We start from the raw sequence: 26,488 nt of genomic DNA on the forward strand, positions 1-26,488 counted from the left end.
GCAGATGGTCCCACCCCTTCTTCTGGACCACTGATTCATGATGACTTCATGTCTGAAGGATGCTTATCACCACAAATTAATTGTTCCTAACTTCAAGTTGAAACTACAAATGCCATTTTACACCCTCACAAAGAATTGTCTTCCTGGGGTATATGATGGACACAGATAAAAGTATGGCCTTTCTACCAGAAGACACAGTCCTGACTGTTTTGAACATTTTCAGGGATTTCTCTCTTTATAAAGCTGCTTCCTCAAGAGAGTTCCTCAAAATTCTAGGCATTAATGATCCTCATGACACCATGGGCCAGACTCATGAGAAAGATTCAATGCTACTTAAAAATTTGTTGGATCCCTTGGAGTTCCAGGTACCCATGCTGGATTTTGTGAAATGTCAGTTACAATAGAGGAAGAATCAGATATCAAACAATCCAGACCTACCCTTCTCCCTCCAGACCCCTGTTTAATCATTCCAGATGGACAAAGCAAGATTGGCATGAGGAACAGTGTACAGGGGAGTTCAAATGCAAGACAAATAAGTGTTTCGGAAGCTACAAAGCACATAAATGTCAAAGAAGTGTTAGCAGTGATTCAGACCTCTTTGCAAGTTGGAAGTGATGGCCTAGGAGCTAGCCTTTCCCATTCTCCAATGCTTCAGGCCTCATACATCTTATCAGAGCAATACATAGCGCAGACAGACTAAAACGATCCTAGATGTACCGTCAAGAGTGGAACCTCAGGACACAAGTCTGCCTGGATTTGATCCAGATCTGGAGAACACTGCAAATAGATCTGTTCTCCTCCTTTCAAAACAGATAGTTGGAAAAAAAATTGTTCGAGACATGCTTGCAGCTATTCTTGGAGGACAGAAGCATTTGCATTCCTTTGGCTGGAAATGATCCTTTATGCATCTCCACCCTTTCCACTGAAAATTCAGAAAGAATTACCAAAGATCATTGTGGAGATCCCTTTTTGGCCCAGGCAAAGCTGGTTCTCCCTTTTAATGGAATTGGCCAAGGGAAATTACAAGCTTCCTCACACTCTGGATCTACTCACATAGTGTCACGGCCGACTGGTGAACACCAACTTAGTGTAGCTGCTACTGAAAGCTTGGATGATTCTATCTTGATACCTTTTAGGCACTTGTTCCACAAGGATGTACAGCAGGTAATGAAGGAGGCAAGAAAACATGCAACTAGAAAATCATATGTTCACCAGTGGAAGAGGTTTTCTAGGTGGTGCCTAATCGATATAAGAGGGCCTTGTTATGGTGTCTAGCCCTTTGGTTTTGAAATATTTGTGTGAGCTACTCAAAGATGGCTTATCCTATGCATCTAGCAAGGTACATCTTGTTGTCTCTCTAATTCATCTCTTTCTGTAGTCAAACATGTTGAAAGGAGTGTTGCATGTGAGACCTCCTTGAAAGCAATTTCTTCCTCCTTGCATCTCAACATCGTTCTTGTAAAACTGAATTTATCTCCTTCAGAGCCTGCCTTTCTGGCAAATTTGAGGTTCACATCACTTGGAAAACTGTTTTGCTTATTGCTCTGACATCTGTAAGAAGAGTCTTTGAGCTGCAAGATCTCATAGTGGCCAATCTCATCTGATTTTCCCTAAGGACAAGGTTGTTCTATGCATTAGTCCTTTTTTTATGTCAAAAGTTTTTTCTGACTTTACCCTGAATCAATCCATCAATCTCCCAATTTTCTTTCCGGAACCTAAAAACAAGAGAGAGAGAAAATTCTGCATACCGTGGATGTGCACAGACAGCTCAGGTTCTACCTTGACAGAACTAAGCCCTTCAGGAAAACTCAACAGCTGTTTATTTCCTGTTTTGGGGCTAAGCAGGGTCAACCTGCTCTAAGCAAACAACTGCTCTTTGGTGGTCCTCTGCTACTGTTTTCTGTTACTTCCACTATGGTAAATCTATTTCAGGCAAGGTTAAGGCACATTCTACCAGAGCCTTTTCCTCTCTTCAGAGGAATATTGGAAAGAAGTGGACTATAAAAGAAATCTAGAGCAAAATTGGTCCTCTTTCCATACCATTACAAAGCACTAAAAACTGGATTCTTTCTGAAGTTCCAGATCAGACTCTGTAAGGGCCAGTCTGTGGTGTGGGGGGGGGGGGGGTCCTGGATCCTTATCCTTCCTTCTCCCAGGTAGGGTAAGCTTTGGGAATCTATCCATATGCCACTGAAGCAATGGAAATGATAAGCATAGTACAGCTGCATAAGTCCTACTTGCCTGTAACAATAGATGTTTGAATTTCACATTGTCTCAGTAACAGCACTCACCTACTCACCATCCACCTTATTTTATATATACTTCAATGGTATCCAACCTTGTTGGGTTGTTGGTTGGCTTTGGTTATTTGTGTTTTTTTATGGCTATGAGTTGGGTGGTTTCAGGCAATTCTTGCTTCTGGTCCCTCTTGGTTCATCCTACTAAACACTAAAAAGCCTGAATAAATGACTTTCTGTGACAGGGGTCAGGCTTCTAATAATGGGAGATGGTTAGCCAATCCCCTACTGCAGAGAGTCAGAGGAGGGAATTTTAAGCTCTGGAAAACTGCCAGTACAGCTGTTTGTGCTGGTACAGAACCCATATAGCATTGAGGCAGTGTGAAATTTGAGCATCTACTGTTGCAGGTAAGTAGGACTTATGCAATGTACTTGAATAATCCCCACAGAGAGAGTTTCTTGGCCACTACAAGCTTCCCTTTACCTGAATAAAATGAAACAATTGATTCAGCCTTCATAAACACGTGACCTCTACAAATAAAGCATGAAGTGATGATACAAATTCAAGTAAGCAGGGCCTTCTTTCTCCTGGATTCTGCCCCTGGCAAGAAACAAAGGAGATGGATGATTAGTTTAAGGATAGCTTTGAAAGTATTTTCAGGAGAAAATTTGGTTTATTTCTAAGGATCTCTATGAAAAAAGAAAGGAGTACAGATAAGAAAGTCTGTAAGTGAAGGTGACACTAACATCTTTCAAGAGACCATCTTCAAAACATGAGAACCAAACCATTCATACAGAAGACACACAAGTGTATTAATCAGGAAGTCCAAGTTTCAAAGTGGAGAATATCATTTTAGGAAGAGAAGATGCAGTGTCCCTTCAAGGAGCTGATAAACAAGTTGGAGATGGCCACAGTTCTGCCCTTCACAAGCTCCCTGTATTCAGAGATGCCAGAGACATGCACCCTGATTGTGGGATAAAGAAAGCCCAAGTAAAAAAAAAAAAAAAAAAAAAAACTGCCTGATGCAGGATAGGATTACCTGAAAAAAATGATCTAAATACAGTGGTACAGGGTAACTTATCACCTGGACTGAGAAACTTCTCCACATAGCAAAATATTTTTAAAAGCTGAAGGCTCTCTGGTAGTTTCAGTCACCTTTGAGGCTCCAACTGGAAAACATGGCTGGCAGGAAGATCTAAAGGAGTAGCTAATGCCTCAAGTAGAACTGAGTGTCACTCTACAGGAGGGGCTTCTTTGGTTTTACTGGGATAGTTTCCTATACTGCCAAGGATTTGAAAACGTACAACCATTCCCTTAATAGCCATCACAAATCAGCAAAGATATGATATGATGTTATCAATCTTTGTTAATTCTTAACAATTGGGACATGGTTCCAATCCTCGGAACTGGCTTGGCCGTTATACAGCTTGCACTAGCCAAAAGACTCTCTTAACTAAATCTCTACCCACAATGTCCCTCTCTCTATTACCCCAGATCTCATGTGACACTCCGCCAGCAAGATGTGTCAGCTGCTGCTCTCAGTTAAGTGACTTAGATTTTCTTCTCTAACTTTGAATCTCTTGAATCTCCTTGAGTTATATATTTTTTCCTGATTGCTGTTTGAGTGTGAGCAGTTCTACCCTATACGTTTCTATATCATCATTGGTATTTCTCTTCCACCCTATACGATTTGGGTTCCTATTATCAGATCAAACGTTTAGGTTAGCAAATACCTAAATGTTGAAAATAGCGAAAGCAAAAAAACGCGAATGGCCGATTTAACGTAGGGAAAGAATTCCCTTATGTGGATTTTGCCCCTTTCCACACTGTAGAGCAATCTCAGAGTTGGTATATTTAGTTGGGGGGTGTGGGGGGCACACTTCATTTTGGTTTAAATTTTTTTTTTGCGGCCGAAGGAATTCATTCCCTACATTAAATTGGCTGTTCGTTGTTTTAGTTTTTCGATATTACCAGTTTGACGTTTAGGTATTCACTAACCTAAATGTTCGATCGGGTAATATAGACACTACAATTCTGGTAGTCTTAGCTACCATTGTTGTTTCCTTTTTTCCTTCCTGTTGTGTGTGTGTGTGTGTGTGTGTGTGTGTGTGTGTGTGTGTGTGTGTGTGTGTGTGTGTGTGTGTGTGCGTGTGTGCGTGTGTGTGTGCGTGTGTGTGTGTGTGTGTCTGTGAATTTTTTGTTCGTTAATGCTTTTTGCCATTTTCAATATGGCAGAAAAAAACAAAAGGCATGTCTGACTTTAAGCAGTGTCAGGATTGTGGAAGAAAGATGCCCATTTCTGATGGGCATCTTTCCTGTGCCTACTGTTTAGGAGCCCCCACACTTAAAAACTAACTGTGACATTTTAAGGGCTTCAGTCAGAGAACATTAGTTGAGCGCTGTAACAAGCTCATAATAAAAGGTTTCTTAAAACATCTTTTAGTGAAGCCTTGTCCAAGGCCAACACTTCTAACTAGATACTCCAAAAATGAGAAGCCATTTGGTACCTGCATGTCCATCAGTGGCCCGCAAACATGAGACGTCAGATGTGACCCCCTTGGAACTGACTGCTAAGGTACCAAAACTTCAGCTCGATATCTCCTAGGAACCATCTACTCCCATGGTGTGATTGGCACAGTCATCGGCTGCAGCCTCTTTAGTTTCCGACTTGGTGCTGACCTCACCTTCAGTGCAGCACCATGTTTCACCAGCCCCCTCTGCACCTCAGAAGTCTATGCCTATTCCTTCGGTGCTGAAATTAGATCAAGAACACAGGACAATATATTCTCCATCTATAGACCCCTTCATGGGCCACATGCCTAGCTCCTTCCTAGAATGCCCAGAGTCTCCTTCGTTTTTTTCAGTTCGATCCTCCAGGACTCTCTCTGAGTTGGATGTCATGAGATTGGTGGATCAACTGTTGGTGGCCAGAAGTATTCCTGCTCCTTCTCCGTTCCCTCTCCCTCCTGGACTTGGGGCCTACTCTCCCAGGACTTCTACTATTTCTCCTCCTCTGACTTCCACTGGAGTTTCCAAGCCCAGCACTTTGATTTCCCCAGTACCACCTGTTTCGGTGCTGTTAGGCACTTCCACCTCAGCGCCAGACGTTTCCCTCACTTCATCAGTTCCTGCTGTGGAGCCGACAGACCCTCAAGGCCATGACCTCTCCACCAGTTTTGTGGGTCTCAGTCCGGCACCTAGTTTTTGTATGGTGCCGACCTCTGCTCCTGGAACTTCGTCGGTTGTGGGTACTTCCTTGGCTCCAGCTTCAGTGGGCAGGCTCTCGGAGTGGGGTCTGACCTCGGTTCTGAGGTGGCCTTTCTCGGTTCTGGGCTCCCACTCTTCGGGGGCACCCCGTTCCACGTCATGGAGAGGGCCTTAGCCTCTGCAGGGTCCCAGCTGGTCCTTCCTGCATCAGAGTATCATACTTCTATATCCTGAAAAATCCACCGAAGCTTCAAGTTGCCCATATACAGGGCCCCTTTTTTTGAGAGTCCTCTTCAGAGATTTCCACTAAGGAACCACCCCAAAAGAAGACATGCAAGAGGAAGCACCTGGATTCCCCAGAAGAATCCATCAATGAAGACACAGATTTTGTCCCGCCCCAGTCACCCCTTGAAGATGCTTCTTTTGGAGACATCCTGGAAATTCTAAAGCAGAAGAGTAACTGGAAGTCCCAAGACCCATCCCCGGTGCTTGACCATCTACTTCATGGGTGTCCCCACCCACTGACGATCTTATCAAGCTAATCACGCAGTGAGCTTTTAAGCTCCTGATGCCATACATTCTATTCTCTGGAGACCTGACAAGATACTATCACCACTGGAGCACCACCAGTATTGGACCAAAGGTTTGACTGTAGATGCCATGGTGCTGGCAGCTGCCACCAAAAAGGAACTTGCCGCTGAGAGTCCTTCTGTACATCTGCTTATAAGGGAATCTAGGACGGTGGATCTATGCTTCATTGATGGTCGCACTTAGATCTTTGAACTTTCTGGCAAAATTTACTAAATCCAGAGAGATGTGATGAGGGAATTATCAGAAACTCTAGCTGGGGCTGTGTCTAATGAGGTACAAGATAAGGTTGCCCCGCCGCTAGCTACCCTGGACTCTATATCAAACATATCCATGTGGGTCATCACACATGCAGCTGAAGGTATGACTAGGGTAGCAGGTCCTGGTGCTGCATTAGGCGACATGCCTGGATGCGCTTGTGTTTTTTTGTGGAGCCCTTCAAGTCTTCTTTCATCAATGCTCGATTTGATGGATCATCTTTGTTTGGCCCCAAAGTAGAGGACACGCTAGCCAGGTGTGAAAAGGATGGTAAGACCCTGTCTGCTGTGGGCATTCATTTTTCTACTCCTCAACGATCCTTTTCCGGGAATCAGAGGAGTGGAAAGATGTGGTTCAAAAAGTCCCAGGGGCTTTTCCAGGACACACCTGGCAGTGGCTCCCCTCGGGGCAGAGGGGGTGCTCAGACAGAAGATGCCAACCCCGAGGCAGAGGTTGTCCGTGAAACCAGGGATCCAGAGATTCCTTCTCTGGACAGCTCTACCAGCTCTCCTGAAAGGTGGCCCAATTGCTTACCTCTGTAAACAGGTCAGGGGAAGACTTTCACTGCACTCAACAACCTGGCAAAAAATAACCTCCAATACTTGGGTGCAGAAAGTCATTACTAGAGGCTGTTGCATCCCTTTCACCCTTTTGCCACATTCTTTAAGAAAAATCCCCAATGTTCCACCCCCATCACAGGGATCAAGCAGCCAAAGAAATTCAAAAGCTGCTACAAAAAAAAAGAGTCATCCAAAAAGTCTCACAAGACCAGATAGGATCCGGTTTTTACTCAAGGTTCTTTTTAGTGCCAAAAAAGATGGGGGACTGGAGACCAATATTGGACCTCAGACTTCTGAACACCTTTGTTCAGCAGACAAAATTCTGGATGGTCATGGTTCAGTCTATTCTTCCCTTTCTAGAGGAAAACGATTGGATGTGCTCTACAGACCTCCAAGATGCATATTACCAAATAAAAATTGACAAGCGCACAAGTAGGCTCCTCCTCTTCTGGCTAAGGGCCAGTCATTACCAGTTCAGAGCGCTGCCCTTTAGTCTCACTACAGACGCCAGGGTGTTCACCAAATGTATGATGGCTATCATGGCTCAAGTGAGGTTATGTGGATTCCAGGTGTTTCCTTACCTAGAAGACTGGCCTATAACAGGCATCTACTCATTCAAACCATAGACTTCATCATACGTCTGTTCAGTACCCTAGGCATAACGGTTAACTATGAAAACTCTCAGCTATCCTCCACTCAAGATTAAAGTACACAGAAGCCCGCCTCAACACAGTTTCATGCATAGCTGCGCTACCCTGTCAGAGGCTCTAAAAGATAATTTTGCAAGTTCAGTCCATTTTACCAAAACTGAAGGTGCCCGCTCTTCTTATTCTTCAGGCCCTAGGATCCATGGCAGCAGCTATCACCTTGGTTCCACTGGCAAGGTTTCACACGGGAATACTTCAGTGGCTTCTAGCCTCACAATGGTCCATTCTTTATCACCTAATGAATCACCCGATCCTAATAATGGAACACTGCAAAAAAGATCTGTCCTAGTGGAAAATCCTAATGAGCCATCCCTTTGCTCCCCCTCAACCCAAGGCAATAGTGACCATGGATGCCTCCAAGATGGGGCGGGAGGCATTATCTGGGAAAGACAGTCCAAGGCACTTGGTCTCCTCAAGAGGTCAACTTGCAGATCAATGACCTAGAAATGAGAGCAGTGCTCCTAGTGTTGGAAGCCTTCCAAGCTGCTAATTCTCTGGGAACAGTTGCGATCCAATCAGACATGTCTGCAGTCTGTTATATCAGTAAACAGGGGGGAACCAAGTCCTACCCCCTCTGCTGGGAAGCTCTCAGAGTTTGGCAATGGGTGATATCCTCCACTTACTTTCTTATGGCAAAGCATACCCTGGGGAGACCTAGTGTGATAGCGGACAAGTTGAGCAGACACATTCTACTGCCTAATGAGTGGTCTCTCAATCCCAAAGTGGCAAAAGAAATCTTTCGCCGCTGGGGCTAGCCTTGTTGTGACCTATTTGTCTCCCCAATGAACAATAAGTGCAGCACTTACTTTGCCCTAATCCCTCCAAAGGGTGAGTCCCTGAGAGACAATCTCCTTCTCAATTGGCCCTTGGGTCTACTTTATGCCTTTCCTCCCTTTCCCTTCATTTCCCTCTTCTTGAAGAAAGCCCAAAGGCTGTGAGTCAAAGTGATCCTCACTGCCCCCTTCTGGCCCAGGCAAGTTTGGTTCCCCTTTCTATGGTCTTGCTTCGTTCACCAACCATGGATTCTGGACCCAGTTCCGGACCTGCTGTCTCACTTGCAAAGACTGCTACATCCCGATCTTCACTCTCTCCAGCTCACAGCTTGGTTCCTCCAATTCCATTAGTCGTCAGGAAGACTAATATTACTTCCTCTGTCCAAAAAATTCTTCTGGCTTCCCATAGACCTTTCACCAGGAAACTCTATTCCAGTAAATGGAAAAGATTTTCTACTTGGGCCTCTAAAAACAAATTAGACCCCTTCTCAGCTCCAGCTTAAAAAAAAAATCAAACATTAATCAATTCATTGAATTACTAGTTTTCTTTCTAAATTTCTCAAACAAGGGTGAATACTGTTTGCACTTATTGGACGTTCACAGGCAGCTAAGGTTTGACCTTGAAAGGACTAAAGACTGCAGAGCTACAGACCAATTGTTTATTTCGTTTTCAGGGCCAAAACTATGAAAATCCGTATCAAAAGTGATCCTATCTAGATGGTTGAGAGATTGTGTTACCTTCATTTATGAACATTTGTTTGTTTGTGTCTTTCGGCTTTTCCCGGTTAGGGGTCGCCACAGTGGAACTCCGGTCCGCCAATAATTGGTAGTGGATTTTTACGTAAAGGGTTACCAGCCCTGATGCACAACCTTCAACAAAGGCATGCCCCATTCATGTATGCCTCCACACAGAAGATGCTCTAGCTGAGAATCGAACGGGACAACGTCTTGCTATGAGGCGACACTGCTACCGCAGCACCACCACCGCAGTTTATCAAAAATTATCTGTGCCTGTAAGAGCGCATTCAACCAGCTCCATCGTCACATCAGCTGTTTTTCATTCCAAAGCTTCTCTAGATTAAATATGTGCAGCTGCAACTTGGGATACACTACTTTTATTACTCATTACAAATTAGGTATGGTCTCCAGGGGAAGAGCATCCTTTGGCTCTATGGTTCTCAGGAAAATCCCTCCCCTTGGCCACCCAGGGAATAAAAATAGCTGAAGACTCTGTCCGAACTGTCAAGAATTAACAAAAACTGACATCATCAGATAAAGAAGTTATGTACTCACCATAAAGTTCCATCTGTGTTGTTGAGCTTCATTCATTACAGACATCGACCCACCTTCCCCCTCCATTAGATTTCCTGGAGAACTGAACCCTTGTCCTGGGTTATCATTAGGGTTATTATCATTACCAGCTCGTGCCATTGGACTGCAGGACTGCAGCCCCTCCAGCTGGGGAAAGAAAAAGAATAAAAAAAAATAAAATATTTATTTCTGTACATACTAGTACTCTTTTATACTGGCTGGCTGCTGCTTAGCTGTCCGACTGACAGACTCGCTGTGCTGTTATTAATCCTGGAACAGGCATGTTCAATGAGTTCCGTTTTTTAAAAAAACACTGGGTTGTGTAAATCTAGACTGCTGTAAAAGCAGTCCAGATTAAGGAAAGAAGGCATCAGTGTGATGCCCAGAAGTCTACGTGGTTTGTATCTGCAGTAAAGTAGATGGAGATGGGACTGCCACAACCGCAGTCACGTACGTGATGTGGGTAGCTGGATGGGTACTGATTGGTTCTTGCTCTCCTCTTCCCGCACTTTGTGTACTGGGAAAAAGGGAGCAGAATTGAAACAGTCAGTACTTTGATTTAGTCTGACTTCTTTAAATATTAAACAGTCACCGAGTTCAAAAGTTGGTTCTGTTCCTCATAGCTTGAATTAGCTTCGATCAGTTAGGGATCATCATTTGGACAGTCAGTGACTAAGATGTTTAGAGCTCAGCTGATTGAGAGACTGTCAGACAGTGGCAGTAGCCAAAATCAGAAGGAATTGAAAGGCATGTATGCCTGTTACCCAATACTTATACCCACATAAGGATGGACATATTCATTTTGGAACTGTAACTATTTCAAAAAATGCCTTTTGCAGAGTTGTCCTATGAAGTTTTAAACACACCTTTGCTGGCAGAGGGGGATTTGCTTGCAAGACTTGTGTTTTCAAATTCCTTTTGTTTTGTAAAGACATACATTTCTTTCTACAGTAGCTGGAGACACGCTATGGTTTACAAGAGCTGTTTTATGTTTTACACTCAACCAAGCGATAATTAAATGCCCCCCCCCTCCCATGGACCTTGTCAACAAGTGGAGACTGTCCACATATTCTGCATTTAATGGGACTGCATGAGTCCCAGGTACAGCCAGGTTCATCATCTTTCAGTTGACTGCAGTAGCAAACAAGAAAGTCACTCGTTTCATGTACTGAGCACAGCAGAAGTGTAGTCTTTGTATTGTCTGCTTCCGTTTATTGACAGAAAATGAGAACAGCAACACAGCAGGTTGATTACATTGGCAAAGGTGTTGCCCCCATTGTTCCTGCCAAGGGAGTCATACATGTTTTATTTTGTACTGATGATGAGATATTAAAAATGCGGTCTAGTTCTGCTACATAACAAGAAATTAGCAGGCCTTTGTGCAGATACATAATGCTAAAAGGCATGTAAAACCAAATATATTAGAAACATCTAAACTTTTCTGAAGGCTAAAGCAAAAGTTTGGGTCAAAATCGAATGTTTTGCAAAATCAGAAATGAGAGCTATGTCTGTAGTTGTTGTAAAGATACCGTTTATTTTCTTGCTTTTTTCTGGCTTTTCAGATGATATAGTGCTTAATATGCAGAGTGTTTTTTTTTTTCATACATTGTATTCTGGTTCATTTGCTGGATATTTGGTGAGCTTTACGTTAATATAATGAAGTTTTAGAAGTTAGATAGCTTACATGAGGTGTTTAATATTCTACTTAATAACTTTTGTGATTTCACTGTTTTGGTGTTTTGTGCTTTCTGGAGTTACACTATCAGGTATAATGTGTTTTCTATCCCTACAGTTCAGTTTTATACTGTTTATGTTAACGTGCATTGATTTTCTGAACAGAATTGCCCTCATGCACCACTGTGTTTGGACCTGTGGGAATGATTTGAGTACTGCTGTGCACAATAGCAGCTGCAGAAGCTTTAAACAAGGAAAGGCTCAAAGCCATTTAACTGACATGTATTGTTTATATATATTTTATGTATATATTTATAGGGAGCATATAATTTAAAGTCAAAAATATCAAAATAAATTTCATCTAAAATAAATATGTAAAGATAATTTTGTAGTAGCATATGTAACTGTGTGTTGTAGAGACATATGGGGGGTTACATCATGGGGTGATGATATGTTTGTCATTGATTGTCAAAACAGATGTGACTGGTCTGGGGGATTTTCTCACTTTCCAAATTGTGCAATCATGGAGTTAGTACGATGCTAGGGCCATTAGCCCAGTACACACCTATGAACCTATGAAGAGAACGGAGCTACCACAATGTGCATCCTATTCATGTATTTCTGAGTCCAAACAGCAAAATATAAAGAACGTGAACTTTAGCGTGTGGGCAGGGGTCAGGCACATTTAGATTTAATTGAAAACGACCAATTTTATTTATTTCTCCAAATGGTTTTAGTTTTAAAATTAAAAACTGCACAGCTGCATAATAACTAGCTACCTACTTCAAATTTCATTTCAATGTGCACTGCAGTCTGCTTAGTTTGTTTGCTTAAGTTACAAAAGAAAACTGCGTCAGACCAGTAATAGTATCAGTAAAAGACTTAAAAGGCAAAGCTAGCATTTGTTATATATTTCATTTAAATAAAAATAAGTGGTCAATGTGCCCAAACTCACACTGGTAAACTCAAAAAATAGGCACAGCAGATCAGCAAGAGATGTTTATTTTTACTCCACGAACAAACCTCACAGAACAGAAACAAAAACAATGGTAAAAATTCCGGTTGTTGTAGTTTATGGGTTCTTTCTTTTTCAACCTTTCGGATCACCAAGGGAAGGGGTATTCTAAAGGGTCAGTTTCATTATGAAATGGACCTTGGTCATTGCACAAGTCATGGTTGTCAAAAACCTCGTTGTATGCCACAGATTCGTGGTTGGAATATTTACACCCCCTGTTTTTGGTGAAGGGTAATGTATGTTATTACCATATTCAAACATGTCTCTATCAATTTTCTTAGCTGTTCTTTCAAATACTTTCATGCATTTTAACTCAACATCCTTCAACATGTCATGATATTTGTTTTTCTCAGTTTCAATACCAAATAACAAGTCATTCACAATTTTCTGATTAATTTCATCAATTGTAACATATAACTTCTCCATTTCTACTTCATTGTTGACAATGATAGCTCGCATAATATCTAAACCGCACCTATCAAATGCTGTAATTAAATCTTTATGAAACTGTGAGCCTTCCCTAACATTATTGGGGTATTTACATACTTGAAGCCCCTTAGGGACTATATTGGATTGAATACAATGTTTCAGATATATATTGTCCATTTCCATTGATTTATATTTAAAAAGTAAACTTGTCATTTTAGACACCATTTCAACATAAGAATCATGTTTGTTATTTGTCTGCAGCCTAATCAGCTCTTTAAAGTCAAATTTAAACTTAAGCAGGTCTTTAAATTGAATTTCAGTTCCTTTGTTGGTAGCAGCTGGTAATAAAGTATTTGTTTCTTTAACTTGCGACCTAGTGACTCCCAATGGTGGTTGCTGTTATGTTTCCAGAGAAAAAAAGATTGGGAAACCCATCCAAACTGTTCCTTAAGCCATGACTAGTCTCTTGTCTCACACTGGATCCGTTGTTTAAGCCGGTAACCGTCCCTTCGAAGCTGGACGTCCTGCTGTTTCCTGGTTGCAGGGAATAAGAGACTGTGTAGAATGTTGTATTAGTGATTGGCTGAGTGGCATTAACACGCCGACCAACTCAGAGAGCTGGCCAATCAGTTTACAATGAGGCTTTTGACAACCATGACATGTGCAATGACCAAGGTCCATTTCATAATGAAACTGACCCTTTAGAATACCCCTCCCCTCGGAGAACTGAAAGGTTGAAAAAGAAAGAACCCATAAACTACAACAACCGGAATTTTTACCATTGTTTTTGTTTCTGTTCTGTGAGGTTTGTTCGTGGAGTGAAAATAAACATCTCTTGCTGATCTGCTGTGCCTGATTTTTGAGTTTACCAGTGTGAGTTTGGGCACATTGACCACTTATTTTTATTTACTAGTTTTTTTGTTTGTGGTCATGGATCTTTCAGCAAGCTCCAGCAGTCATATTGTCAATGACTGCGATAACTCCTGGAAGTCCAATGAAGTGGGTGAACTTCGTAAACTGATTGGCCAGCTCTCTGAGTTGGTCAGTGTGTTAATGCTAATGTTATGTCTGTGGACCACTTTTTCTCATGACCTGGGCCAAAAGCACAGAGTAACAAAGATGATGATATACAACAAAATCATACAGCGACTATTTAAAATGAATAAATAAAAGTGCCACAGAAACCACATTAAATCAATACAGCTAAACATGTGTTCTACTAAAAGCGAACTTAATGTTTTTAGAAACAGGAAATAAATACAATCATATTATGAAAGGCTGACACCAAGTAAGAGGCATCCATTTGTAATAGGGAGGCAGGGCCCAGCAGAAGTGAACTATTTTACTGCATGTTATTACTAGCACACCAACTCATTAGGTGCTTAATGAGGCAAGCACAAGGAAAACCAGATAAAGCCCTTCCCTTAGTAGTTGCCTGGATGACAGTCACACTTATTGTTCGGCAATGGACCTGAAGGGTGCAAAATAAACAAAAAGGAAGCATCGACTGCAACTACTGGAAGGAACAATACTGTAGACTCCTATGGTGTCCTGTGCATTGTGGAATGTTTCACAAAGTACTAAATGGAGTGCCCCTTTAAGTCTTATTAGGATATGAATTTAGGATTTTTGATTATATAGAACAAACACCTAAAGTAATATAAGGAAATGCTGCAAAGTTTTGCAAGTCCTACTTTACCTGTCTGAGTTTTGCAGCAGATCTGTTTCTGCTCCTTCTGGAAGTGAGAGAACTAGAAGCACAAGTGGGATTAATCGCTGTTCAGAAAACCAAAGATTTTCATGTTGTGGCTATAAAAGAAAAACAAAAAAAAAGTAAAATAATGGTTAAGAAACTACTTATCTTCACACTTAAAATAGATGAAAATTGTATTCAGCCACAGAAGAAACATTTTTATAGCAAGGTGCCTCTCTTCTGCTTCACAGCACAAATCTGCTGAACATGACTACTCAGTAATTACTCCACCTGAATAAGATCTCCAGTCACCACCTGAAACTTTCTGCATCCCATTCTATAGCCTCTAAAACTCAACAGAAATATGTCATTATTTGAAATCAAATGCTTATATCTTAAAATTGCCTTCATAAGAGATGTGGTCAAACACCAGATGGGCATTACGCAAAGAAAATGATGCATTTTTTGGCAGGGAGGAGTGCAGCTAAGATTTCACAGCAGACTTTATTTGCTTGTCTCTGCTGTCATTCAAGCATGCTTTCAACTATTAAAATTTTATGTCATTAATTATTTTTGAATAATATCCTTATCCTTTGCAAACTATATTAGACTAGACAGAAATAATATTTCACAGGAGCATGAGTATTTAATTGAAAGCTTTGAAACAGATTCAGTAACATTTTCAGATCATGCATCAATAAAGACTAAGACAAAAACGCAACACAATGAAGTAAAAATGAAACATAGGCACTTTCCTACTTATCTGGTAAAAAGAGAGGAATTTAAGGAATGAGTAGTGGAAATGATTAGAGAGATATTAGGAAAAATAGAAATGTCTTCAGAATGCATACATAAAGATAGAAAAAGATCTGGAAGGTTTTTGTTTAACATTTTAAAAGAGAAAACATTAACAGTGAAGACATTAACAGTACCTTGAAGGAAAGCTGTGACAGCTCTATTACCCAAATAGAATAGAGACACTTTGGACCCAGCTTCATACAGACAAATTTCAATTCTGAACTGTAATTACAAAGTACTTAAATCTATACTAAGTAACAGAATGGCAAGGTTGTTGCATAAAGTGATAAAGTTTGTCTTGTTCTGACATATATTTTACGTGGGAGAACAGTTTTCAAAATGAAGTGTACTTCAGTCAATTACAGTGAACCCGTACTTGCATATAATAAGGTATACAGCAATTCTTTAATGATTTTTTAAATTATATATTAATACATATTAATATTGCAATTATGATACAGAGAGAAGAATGCAAGAAAACTTTGTATTGCTGGTGGGCCTTGATGCAGAGAAAGAATTGGATAGAGTCAGATGGCATTTTATGAGAATGGCAATGGTAGCATTTGAATTTCCTTGCTAGAATAATAGGGTTAACTGGGAGGATCATATGAAAGTTCGGAGGCAAGAATTAAGGTGAGATGGTTTCTCTTCGACAAAATGTCTCTGAATAGAGGAATCAGGCAGGGACATCCTTTTTCAAGTCTGCTATTTGCTTTACATTTAGAATCATTAACAAAGAAAATAAGGGACTCACAAATTCAAAAAAAAATAACTGGTATTGTCAGAAAAATATGTATTAATGTGTGTGCTTAATGATAATTAGAAACTAAATGAGTTAACACGTTTTTCATTCTATTTTATATGCACTATTTTATATACAGCTTAGTTTTATATGAGACTAAAAGATGCTTTTGAAACTGCAGTGTGCTTTCTGAAAACTTGCAAGATGCCCTCTGACCTAGTAACTGCTAGCACAGCAAAATTCATGTTTATGCCTTTTGGAAATGTACTTGAGAAGCAGGTGATTATCTGCTAGGTCAGGAAGTAATGAATGAACAATGCCATATTCTATAATGTAATGATTTTGAACAATTACCTCTGTTCGAAGTATGAGAACACTCACAGCTGCAGAAGGAAGAGATAAAACAGACAAAGGACTGTTGGAGAGATGAACTGCAATCTATACTTGCTTTGTGCTCAAATTAGCCATAGTACCTTGAATGGTAACATTGCATATATCTAACCGGTGGTAGCCAAGGCCACGTTGTTTTTCTTAGGAAGTTTCTCACAAAAATTGATACTACAAGCAGAAATTTACAAAAACAATCACTACAAAATGATGATGTTAAAACTTGTGATTTACTACGGTCAGCTTGGTAGGCAATGTCTTATTAGAAAATGTATAAAAATGCTTGCATTTCCTGATTCTAGTCAGACAAACTCTGTATTAGCACGTTTTTGTCTCCTTGCTGCAAGATTAAAGTGCCTTAACCTGAACCTACCGGGTATTGATCTTTTTTTTTAAGTATATTTTTCCTTTGACAGATTGGTCCTTCAGACCGGAAAATATCTCTCTCACTCTAGCTCAGGTCAGAATTGGGCCTGGTGGCATGAACCCGTACGGAGAAGAGGCCACATCAGTTCTTCTGCTTTGAAAGACCTCCAACTGAATTGTCATTCAAAACAGGCCAGCCACTGTTTCTGATCTGTGATTGGAGGACGAGTCAATGTTCTGGTGGGATCAAGACACGGAGGCTCAGGTAAGGAGGAATTTACCTTTTTCTGTTTTAGATCAAGGACTTGTTACAGTATTTTTATTTTTGTCAGGGAGATTTGCAAGTGCAGATCAGGGACAAAAAAGATTGCTGTCTTGTCATAGATCAGGGAAACAGAACAGGTAGGCAGTTATTCTAGATAAATTGTGAAAAAGTGTAAATCGTGGTACCACGTGATAAAAAGGGTTACGTAACAATTTTTAACTTGGCTGAGGCAACATGGGAAATCAGTGAAAAAAGTTCCCGAGACCCACCCTTAACCGAAGACGCGAAATATATGCAATTACAGCGTGCCGATAATGTTAGGTATTATACAAAATGGGTTAATAAATACAAGTTTGATGGTAATTTAGATAAACCTTCACTTATTAAACTTGCTAGACAACTTAAAACAGACGCGAAAGGTCAGCTAAAAAAGCAACGACAATTAGGAGTCCCTCAAGCACATAGGTGGCTTGAGGAAGCAAATCGCAGGGAACAAAAGATTAAAAATTCAAAAGCAATGTTTTTAGATAAAGAAGACAATAATTTGGTAATAGCAACAGCCCCTCCGCTTCCCTTACCAGAATATGAAGCGAGTGGACAAGCTGATCCACCTCCGCTATACCCAGCTGTTCCTGCAAAACCAAAACCCTTTGTCAGAGATCCTATCGAGACCAGGTCTCGAGCACGCAACTTAAGAGGGGATATTGAATTGTATATAATAAATAAAAATTCACAAGCTATGAGTGCAGAAGAGATATGTCCACTCATAGAAGTACCAAATCCACAGGCAGGACAGGACCCAACTCTTCTAGTATATAGACCGTGGACACCGGAAGACATCCGGAAAGCCACAGAGGGAATTCCCCATCCAAAAGTTAATTTTAGAAAATTCTTAGAAGACCTACAGGGCATGAGGTTAAGTTACCATTTGAATGGAGAGGAAGTAAAGAAAGTAGTCAGACAAATCGTAGGTCCAGATTGGCACATGATCAGTGGCAACTGGAATCCCCGTGACGCAGAGCTTAGACCACTCCCACATAGTAACGCAGAACTGGACAACAGAGTGAAAGGTCTGACAGACCGAATCCCTGAGAAATGGAAGCCTAGGGCTGATTGGACCTGCATTAATCAATGCATACAACAAGAAATTGAAACTGTTGATAGATATTATGCCAGATTATTAGAATGTTTTAATAACCATTGTGGAATGAAGGTACCTGAAGACCAAACACATGATTCCCCATATGAGCAGCAGCTAAAGAATGCATTTTTGAAAGGCAGTATTGCACCCATTAGCAGCTTTATTACAAAGCACATGGTAGATCATCGTACAAGTAGATTACAGTCATTACTTGAATATGCAAGACATGCCGAAAGGCATTTTAATAGCAAAAAGAAAAAGAAAACTCAAGTATTTGTAGTAGAAGATGGATCAGAAGTCTTCGAAGTACAAACTGGGAAGAAGGGTAAGAAAAATACCCAGGGAAACAAACAATCTGATAAACGACCAGAGGACTTTGAAGAGAGAAAGAAAAGGGGTGAATGTTTTAAATGCGGGAAAAAGGGACATTTAGCAAGGGATTGCAGGCAAAATAAAAAAGGTAACCACAGAAGACAAGGAGGGTGAGGACTGACTATATGATAGTCAAGAATCTCTGGAAAGGAATAAACAAGAAAAGACAAGTGCAAATGTGATAGAAGGGGTAGAGAACATGACAGAAGAGGTAGAAGATGTGCATGAAATCACAGATAATGAAGAAAATGAAATTTTGGACTTAGCATTATTGAGCCTAGAGCTCTACTTAGCAGACACAAAACCGGAAGTTACACTTCTGGTAGAGGGGAGGGAAGTTAAATTCCTGTGTGACTCAGGGGCTTCACGGACCCTGATACATCCTTCCAAACTACCAGAAAATTCAGAATCACTTGACTACATATTAGTGAAAGCAGCTAATGGACAGCTGTATCGGGAGCCACTCTCCCACAACATAGCGATAACTGACCCAGTTTCAGGGATGACCCAGAAAAGCAAAATTGTTGTTTCTGCAAAATGCCCAGTGAATCTCTTAGGGAGAGACCTAATGCAGATATCTGGCATAGCCGTAGTTCCAACTATGCAGGGAATGGAAGCACAGTGACAAATGGATACTTTTGTAGTGCGACCAGAGGGTGAAACATTTTATTGGTGCAGCCAGGACTTAGTTACAACTGGTCCAGGGGCAGTAACCGAAGAACTGATGAACGTAGCCATCAGTAAATCCCCCTCCCTTGACACTGATAAACAACATTTGTTGCATTTCACTCTATATTACTGTAGCAAACCAGGACCTGATAAAGAATATGAGCAAGAACTGTTTAGAAACCATGCTAACAGATTAGTATTACAAAATTTGTACTGGGACACAGAAGGAAACAGTGTAGTGAGCTGTTCATTGCCCCAGGAATTCCTAGCACTTTACAAATCTAATCGATTACCACATGTGAGTTTAACTAAAGATATAAATGTGAAGTGGGCAGACCTAGGAGAAAAAGTCACAAGGTGGGAAAAGCAGACAGAGTTAGAACTTTCCGAACAGGGAGTACAAAAGCAGAAACTAAACTGGATAATGCAGACACACCCAGCTGTACACTCACAGGCAGGTGAGGACAGCTGAGTAGCACTCTTACTAGAGGAAGAGGAAAAAGCCTTACGAGACATACCAGAGACTCTCTGGTCAACAGGGAAATCAGATGTAGGACTTATTCGTACAGCAGGACCAGTTACTATCACGCCAACATCAGCATTTAGGCCTCAAAAGAGACAGTATCCCTTGAGAAAGGATGCAGAAATAGGAATCAAACCTATAATAGCAGCCTTACTTAAGGAGGGAGTCTTGATAGAATCTCCCGATTCACCATGTAATACACCCTTATTTCCTGTTAGGAAAGCAAATGGAGAATGGCGTATGGTCCAAGATTTACAAGCTGTAAATTACGCAGTTATACCCAGGGCACCTACTGTGCCAGATCCACACACTTCATTGAATAATATGAAACCTCAACAAAAGTATTTTTCCGTGGTAGATATTAGCAATGCATTTTTCTCAATACTGATACACCCTGACAGCCAACATTGGTTTGCATTTACATTTCAGGGGAAAAGGTATACATATACGCGACTACCACAGGGATATTGTGGAAGTCCAACAATATTCGCACAGGAAATGGCAAGTAACCTGGCGGGATTTATCCCATCGAAAGGCAGTCAGATTTTACTTTATGTAGACATTCTACTGGCAGCCCCCACCCAGCAAGAATGCAGAGAGGATACCATAGCATTACTACAATTTTTAGCTACTCAGGGACACAAGGTAAACAAGAACAAACTGCAACTTTGGAAAAAACAGGTAAAATACCTGGGATATGTAATATCCAAAGAAGGCAGAATATTAGATGAAGACAGAAAAACAGCAATATTACAAGCATCTAAACCAACTACCAAGAAGGAAATGATGTCCTTCCTAGGTACTACTAACTTTTGTCGGAGTTGGATTCCAAACTATGCCTTGGAATCTGCTCCACTGACCAACTTGATATTCAAATAGCCTATGGCAGCACAAGATTTATTACAGTGGACACCAGAAGCAGAATCAGCTTTCTGCAAATTGAAACAACTGATAGCTTCTTCATTAGTTTTAGGATTACCAAACTATCATAAACGATTTTTCCAAACTGTAGATTGTAAGCAAGGTTATATGACATCAGTTAACACAACAGCATGGGGACAAACAACGCCCCATAGCTTACTATTCATCACAGCTAGACCCAGTGGCGCGATCCCTGCCCCACTGTGTACAAGCAGTAGTCGCAGCTGCAATGGCAGTGCAGGCTTCAGCCTCAGTAAGTGTTGTTCCACCCTCTCACATTGAGAGTGCCTCATGCAGTCGCGATTATTTTACTGCAAGAAAAAGTAGCATATCTTTCTCCTGCTAGACATCTTTCCTGTATGACTATACTGTTGAGCCAACCTCATATGACAATTGAACGATGCACAACTTTGAATCCATCAACCTTGCTCCCAACCCCTGCAGATGGCAAACCACACTGCTGCCTGCACGAGATTGAGCAAAAGACACTACCTAGAAAAGATCTTACAGATGTTCCCTTGGATGATGCCGAAGTGACATACTATGTGGACGGCTCATGCAGAAGGGGTCCTACAGGACAGAATCTAGTGGGGTATGCAGTAGTTTCTGATACTGAGATTTTAGAAGCAAAGTCTTTACCACACAACTTATCTGCACAAGCAGCAGAATTGATTGCTTTAACAAGGGCATGTACCTTGGCAAAAGGTAAATGAGTGAATATTTTTACTGATAGCCAGTATGCTTTTTCTACTGTACATGTTTTTGCGCAGCAGTGGAAAAATAGAGGAATGATAACATCTACTGGTAAACCAATTAACCATGCGCAATTTATTTTAGATTTGTTAGACTCTATTCAGTTACCTCAGAAAGTAGCTATTTGCAAATGTGTAGTTCATACCAAGCAACAGGATAGAATTTCAAAAGGTAATGCGAGGGCTGATACATTTGCAAAACAAGCAGCTTCAGCTTCAGAAGTATTTCTTTTGAGTGAGGAATTACAACCATCTGAGATTTTAGACTTAGAAATGTTAAAAACAATGCAGACACTTACTACAAATGTAGAAAAACAAAAATGGATAAAACGAGGAGTAATCCTTGAGAAGGGACTGTACATCTCCAAAGAGAGGAAACCGGTTTTGCCATATAACTTGTTTAGATATGCAGCTTTGTTGAGCCATGGGCAGTGCCATTTCTCAACAGGGGGGATGGTACAGTTAGTGAATCGAGTGTTTACGACGTATGGATTTACAAACTACACAAAAAAATTTTGTGCAGCATGCCATGTTTGTAACAAGCATCATGCACAAGGGGCATTAAAACCTAAGCAAGGGAGTTTCCCTACACCACCGTATCTGTTCCATACTATCTGTATAGATTTTATAGAGCTGAACAAATGTGAAAATAAGAAGTACTGCCTTGTCATTATAGATATGTTTTCCAAATGGGTGGAAGCTTTTCCAACTAAAAATCCAGAAGCAGCTACTGTTTCAAAAGTCCTCGTTAAAGAAATTATTCCTAGATTTGGCATACCGGAAAAGATTTATAGTGACAATGGCATACACCTTGTGCATCAAACTATACAACAACTAAGCCGATACTTCGGGATTTCTCTGAAAAAACATTGCGCATACCACCCCCAATCTGCAGGATTAGTAGAGAGGCATAATGGGGTTTGAAAAACAAACTTAGGAAATTGATTAGTGAGACACAAAAGAACTGGGTGCACTGTCTACCTCTGGCACTGTTGAGTATATGAGAACTGTTCCAAATATAAAAGGGTTAACTCCTTTTGAAATTCTGTTTGGGAGGGCATATTATACACCTCAGTGGAAACCTCTCATGCCTGCAGAGCAGGAGGCTGACAGTTCACTTGCAGAGTACATGAGGCGATTTTTGAATAACAAACTTTTGCAGTTAAATTCTATTTCAGATAAAGAACAAACCAGACCATCGGAAGCAGCAACAGCCCCAGGCACGTGGGACTGGGTGAAGGTTGTGAAGAAAAAGAACTGGAGTTCTCCGAAGTGGGAAGGACCATACCAGGTACTACTGTCGACACCCACTGCAGTCAAGATCGCAGAGCGAGCATCTTGGATTCATCTGACACACTGTAAATTGGTTAAGAACTTTGAACTGGACAAAAACCTTGTTACTGTTGTACAACGAGAACAAAATGACCAGGTATAGAGTAAACAGAGATGCAGAACAACCTCAGAAAATTTGCATGATTATTCTGATAGCTATACTGATAACATTGATCTTTTTGCTGTGGCCTTTCCTTTTCCCAGCCACACGAGTTGAACTGAACAAATGTGATGCATTACTCATAGACTGGCATCCAAACTTTAACACTTACCAAGCAATTAAATATGTGTATGCTGAGACTTTTAACGTTTCGAACTGCTGGATTTGCCCAGCTATACCAACAGCATACGGGGGATTATTAATGACTGCTGTCCTCCTAGGGGTCAATGAGACCTGGGAAAACTTGATTTTTTACACTACACCTGTGAAATCACAAGACAAAATAGCATTGTACCTACCTGTTATACAAAAAGGGATTGTATGTTTTTACAAGAATGACACTATTCAGGTGTGTTGGAGCAATTGCAATGTGACTGTTTCTTATAAATGTTATATTAAAGCCAGTAAGACTAAAACTATTTGTGATACAAACTATAATGCATATTTTGCGAAGATGCATGGAAATGTTGATGAGATACAACATAATCCTGTTCTTTTAAAGCAGCTTTCTATTATTGATAAGAAAATGTTTCATGCAGGGCAAGCTTATATCAATACTAAAGTAGAGAATTGTTATTTTGTTTGTGGGAAAAAAAGCACATAAATGGCTGCCTGAGAATTGGTCTGGCAGTTGTTTTTTGGGTTACCTTGTTCTGGCCATACGACACACTGCAGCTATGCCTCAGGGAAAAATCTGAAATGTCAGAGAGGTAAGCAGTAAACCTAGAAGTCCAATTAAGAGGCCCGAGAATCCAGTGGGACGAATCGAAGCAGGGTGGAGAAACCATAACTCCGTAAAGAACAAAGATAAACTGACACACATGGACTTGAGTGACACCATTATATCATGGGCAGGCATATTCCTTGCATATGGCGCAGTGAAATCGATTTGGGAGCTGAGAAAACTGTCTAAACTTCTCGAAGTTATGAGCAATGCAACTTTTTCTGCTCTCGAATTAGTGACTGATGAACTGAATGCTTTGAGAACTGTGGTGCTTCAGAACCACATGGCTCTCGACTTCATCCTAGCGGCGAGAGGTGGTACGTGCGCTTTAATCAAAGAAGAATGCTGTTCGTATATTCCTGACAACCAGCACGAAATAAACAACCATCTTGAGGTGATCCAGCAAGTGTCGACCATGACCAAACCAGGCCCAAACCCTCTGACTGACTTTTTCCAGAATTTGTTTGGGGGGGTGGGGTTCCATCCTAATGAACATTCCTGATTGCCATTTGTGTAGGATTACTCTTATTAGGAGCATGCATTTGTTGTGGTATTCCCTGCATGAAAAAGTTAATCAAAGATTTTATAGATATATCAGTTTCTGAGACTTTGTATCAAAGTACTGAAATTGAAGAATTGTTGAAAAGTGAAACACTTTCATAAGTTTAAACTGAATGACTCTCTTAACTGCAAATCCTGAATGGAAGAGGTTAGGAGAAGAAGCAAACTGTTTATTCTTTTGAAAATAGAATTAAAAAGTATTAACAGGGGGGAAATGTCAGAAAAATATGTATTAATGTATGTGCTTAATGCTAATTAGAAACTAAATGACTTAACATGTTTTTCATTCTATTTTATATGCACTATTTTATATACAGCTTAGTTTTATATGAGACTAAAAGATGCTTTTAAAACTGCAGTGTGCTTTTTGAAAACTTGCAAGATGCCCTCTGACCTAGTAACTTCTAGCACAGCAAAATTCATGTTTATGCCTTTTGGAAATGTACTTGAGAAGCAGGTGATTATCTGCTAGGACAGGAAGCAATGAATGAACAATGCCATATTCTATAATGTAATGATTTTGAACAATTAGCTCTATTCGAAGTATGAGAACACGCACAGCTGCAGAAGGAAGAGATAAAACAAAGGACTGTTGGAGAGATGAACTGCAATCTATACTTGCTTTGTGCTCAAATTAGCCATAGTACCTTGAATGGTAACATTGCATATATCTAACCGGTGGTAGCCAAGGCCACGTTGTTTTTCTTAGGAAGTTTCTCACAAAAATTGATACTACAAGCAGAAATTTACAAAAACAATCACTACGAAATGATGATGTTAAAACTTGTGATTTACTACGTCAGCTTGGTAGGCAATGTTTTATTAGAAAATGTATAAAAATGCTTGCATTTCCTGATTCTAGTCAGACAAACTCTGTATTAGCACGTTTTTGTCTCCTTGCTGCAAGATTAAAGTGCCTTAACCTGAACCTACCGTGTATTGATCATTTTTTTTAAGTATATTTTTCCTTTGACAGGTATAGTAAAGAAAATTTAGCTTTCTCTGTGGATGATATCACCTCAAACTTTATAAATCCAAAAAGGACATGTTGGTGTTGTGGCGCATCATTTGACAGTTTCAAGTCTTTTCAGGATATAAAATAAATAAAGATAAAATGAGCTATAGCTGTAAACTATGTGCCCACACATGAATTAGTTCAGCAATATCCATATTTATGAGGACATGATAAAATAAAGTATTTAGGTATATGGATTAAAAAGTATTCTGCTAAGGTAGCTAAAGATATGCGGGAAGAGATGAAAAACAATAGAAAAGAAAAGGAGCAAATTACAAATACATATATGGAATTTGTGGGAACAATACATGCAGAATAATGTTCATGAGGAAGAATTGAGCAATGTATACTATGCTGGAGTGAATGAAAAGTGTTAAAAAGAAAACGTGCTCTGCAAGAAAATAAGAATGTAAATATTGTTATGGTTTGTTCTCTATTACTGTATGTGAACTCATGTCACTTTAAAAATGTCAAGTTTTATAAAGATGTTTAAAAAATAACATCATTAGGTGAAAAATATGAACTACAGACAGAGCTAGACTAGCCAACAAATAAATATGTCCAGGCCAAGAATCCTAAGTTTTTAAGTCTTGTCCAGAAAAACAGTCTTTGATAGAAACAGCATTCACGAATGTTTGGAACCAAAAGGCTGACCTAGTTAAGATCTATAAACAGAATTTTAGTAAAAGTTTATATAAAGTGACACCCAATAAACTGTGTTTTAATTCATGTATAGAAAATGGAAAACAATATTATTAAAATTTGTGTGACAATACTTTACATTCAGACTTAAGCTAGTAATATTGTATGCAATATGTAAGCTACAGTGTTTCTAAGATTGCTATCTCTGCTCCAAGGTCGATAAAGCACAAGCTGTGGAGAGAGACAGGAAGGGAGGAATGAAAAAGAAGTCTGTTTTGAACCCTTAAAAACTCCAATTTTATGCAAAGTTCTTAAACTGTATTACACAGAAAAGACATACATACACAACAAGTAGAGTCAACTTTCAAAGAAAGATAGGAAAAAGAGGCAGAAGGTTGAAAATTGAAGAACTTTTCTGAAGAGGTTGTGTTAACCATGACAAAATTCCAGAAAACATTGTGCATCTCTTAAGATGGGTGAAAAAAAGAAGCTTATCCAACAAGTATGGATAAATTAGGTAAGTCCAGAGGTGTTAATCTGCCATAAGTATGTTTCGCTGTTTTGCTCAGTACATACAGTGGGAGTTGTAAAATTAAGCAAAGGTGGAAAAGACTCAAACTGAAAAAAACATTTTCGATCTGTCATTAATTTATCCACAAAAATTA

General features: G+C 40.1%; 1 protein-coding gene across 2 annotated transcripts in view; it reads right to left on the reverse strand.

Annotated features, from left to right (window-relative positions):
* GLMN (glomulin, FKBP associated protein) overlaps positions 1-26,488 on the reverse strand; it is a gene marked incomplete at its 5' end in the record, with an annotated part of 1,643,959 nt that overhangs the window by 786,048 nt on the left and 831,423 nt on the right. For both annotated transcript variants that reach the window (XM_044085667.1, XM_044085669.1), the window contains 1 exon segment: positions 14,460-14,569. In XM_044085667.1, coding sequence (XP_043941602.1) covers positions 14,460-14,569 — 110 coding nt within the window.

Source organism: Protopterus annectens, chromosome 10.part0 (genome assembly GCF_019279795.1).
Source record: "Protopterus annectens isolate FY-2018-M chromosome 10.part0, PAN1.0, whole genome shotgun sequence".
Lineage (NCBI taxonomy): Eukaryota > Metazoa > Chordata > Ceratodontiformes > Protopteridae > Protopterus > Protopterus annectens.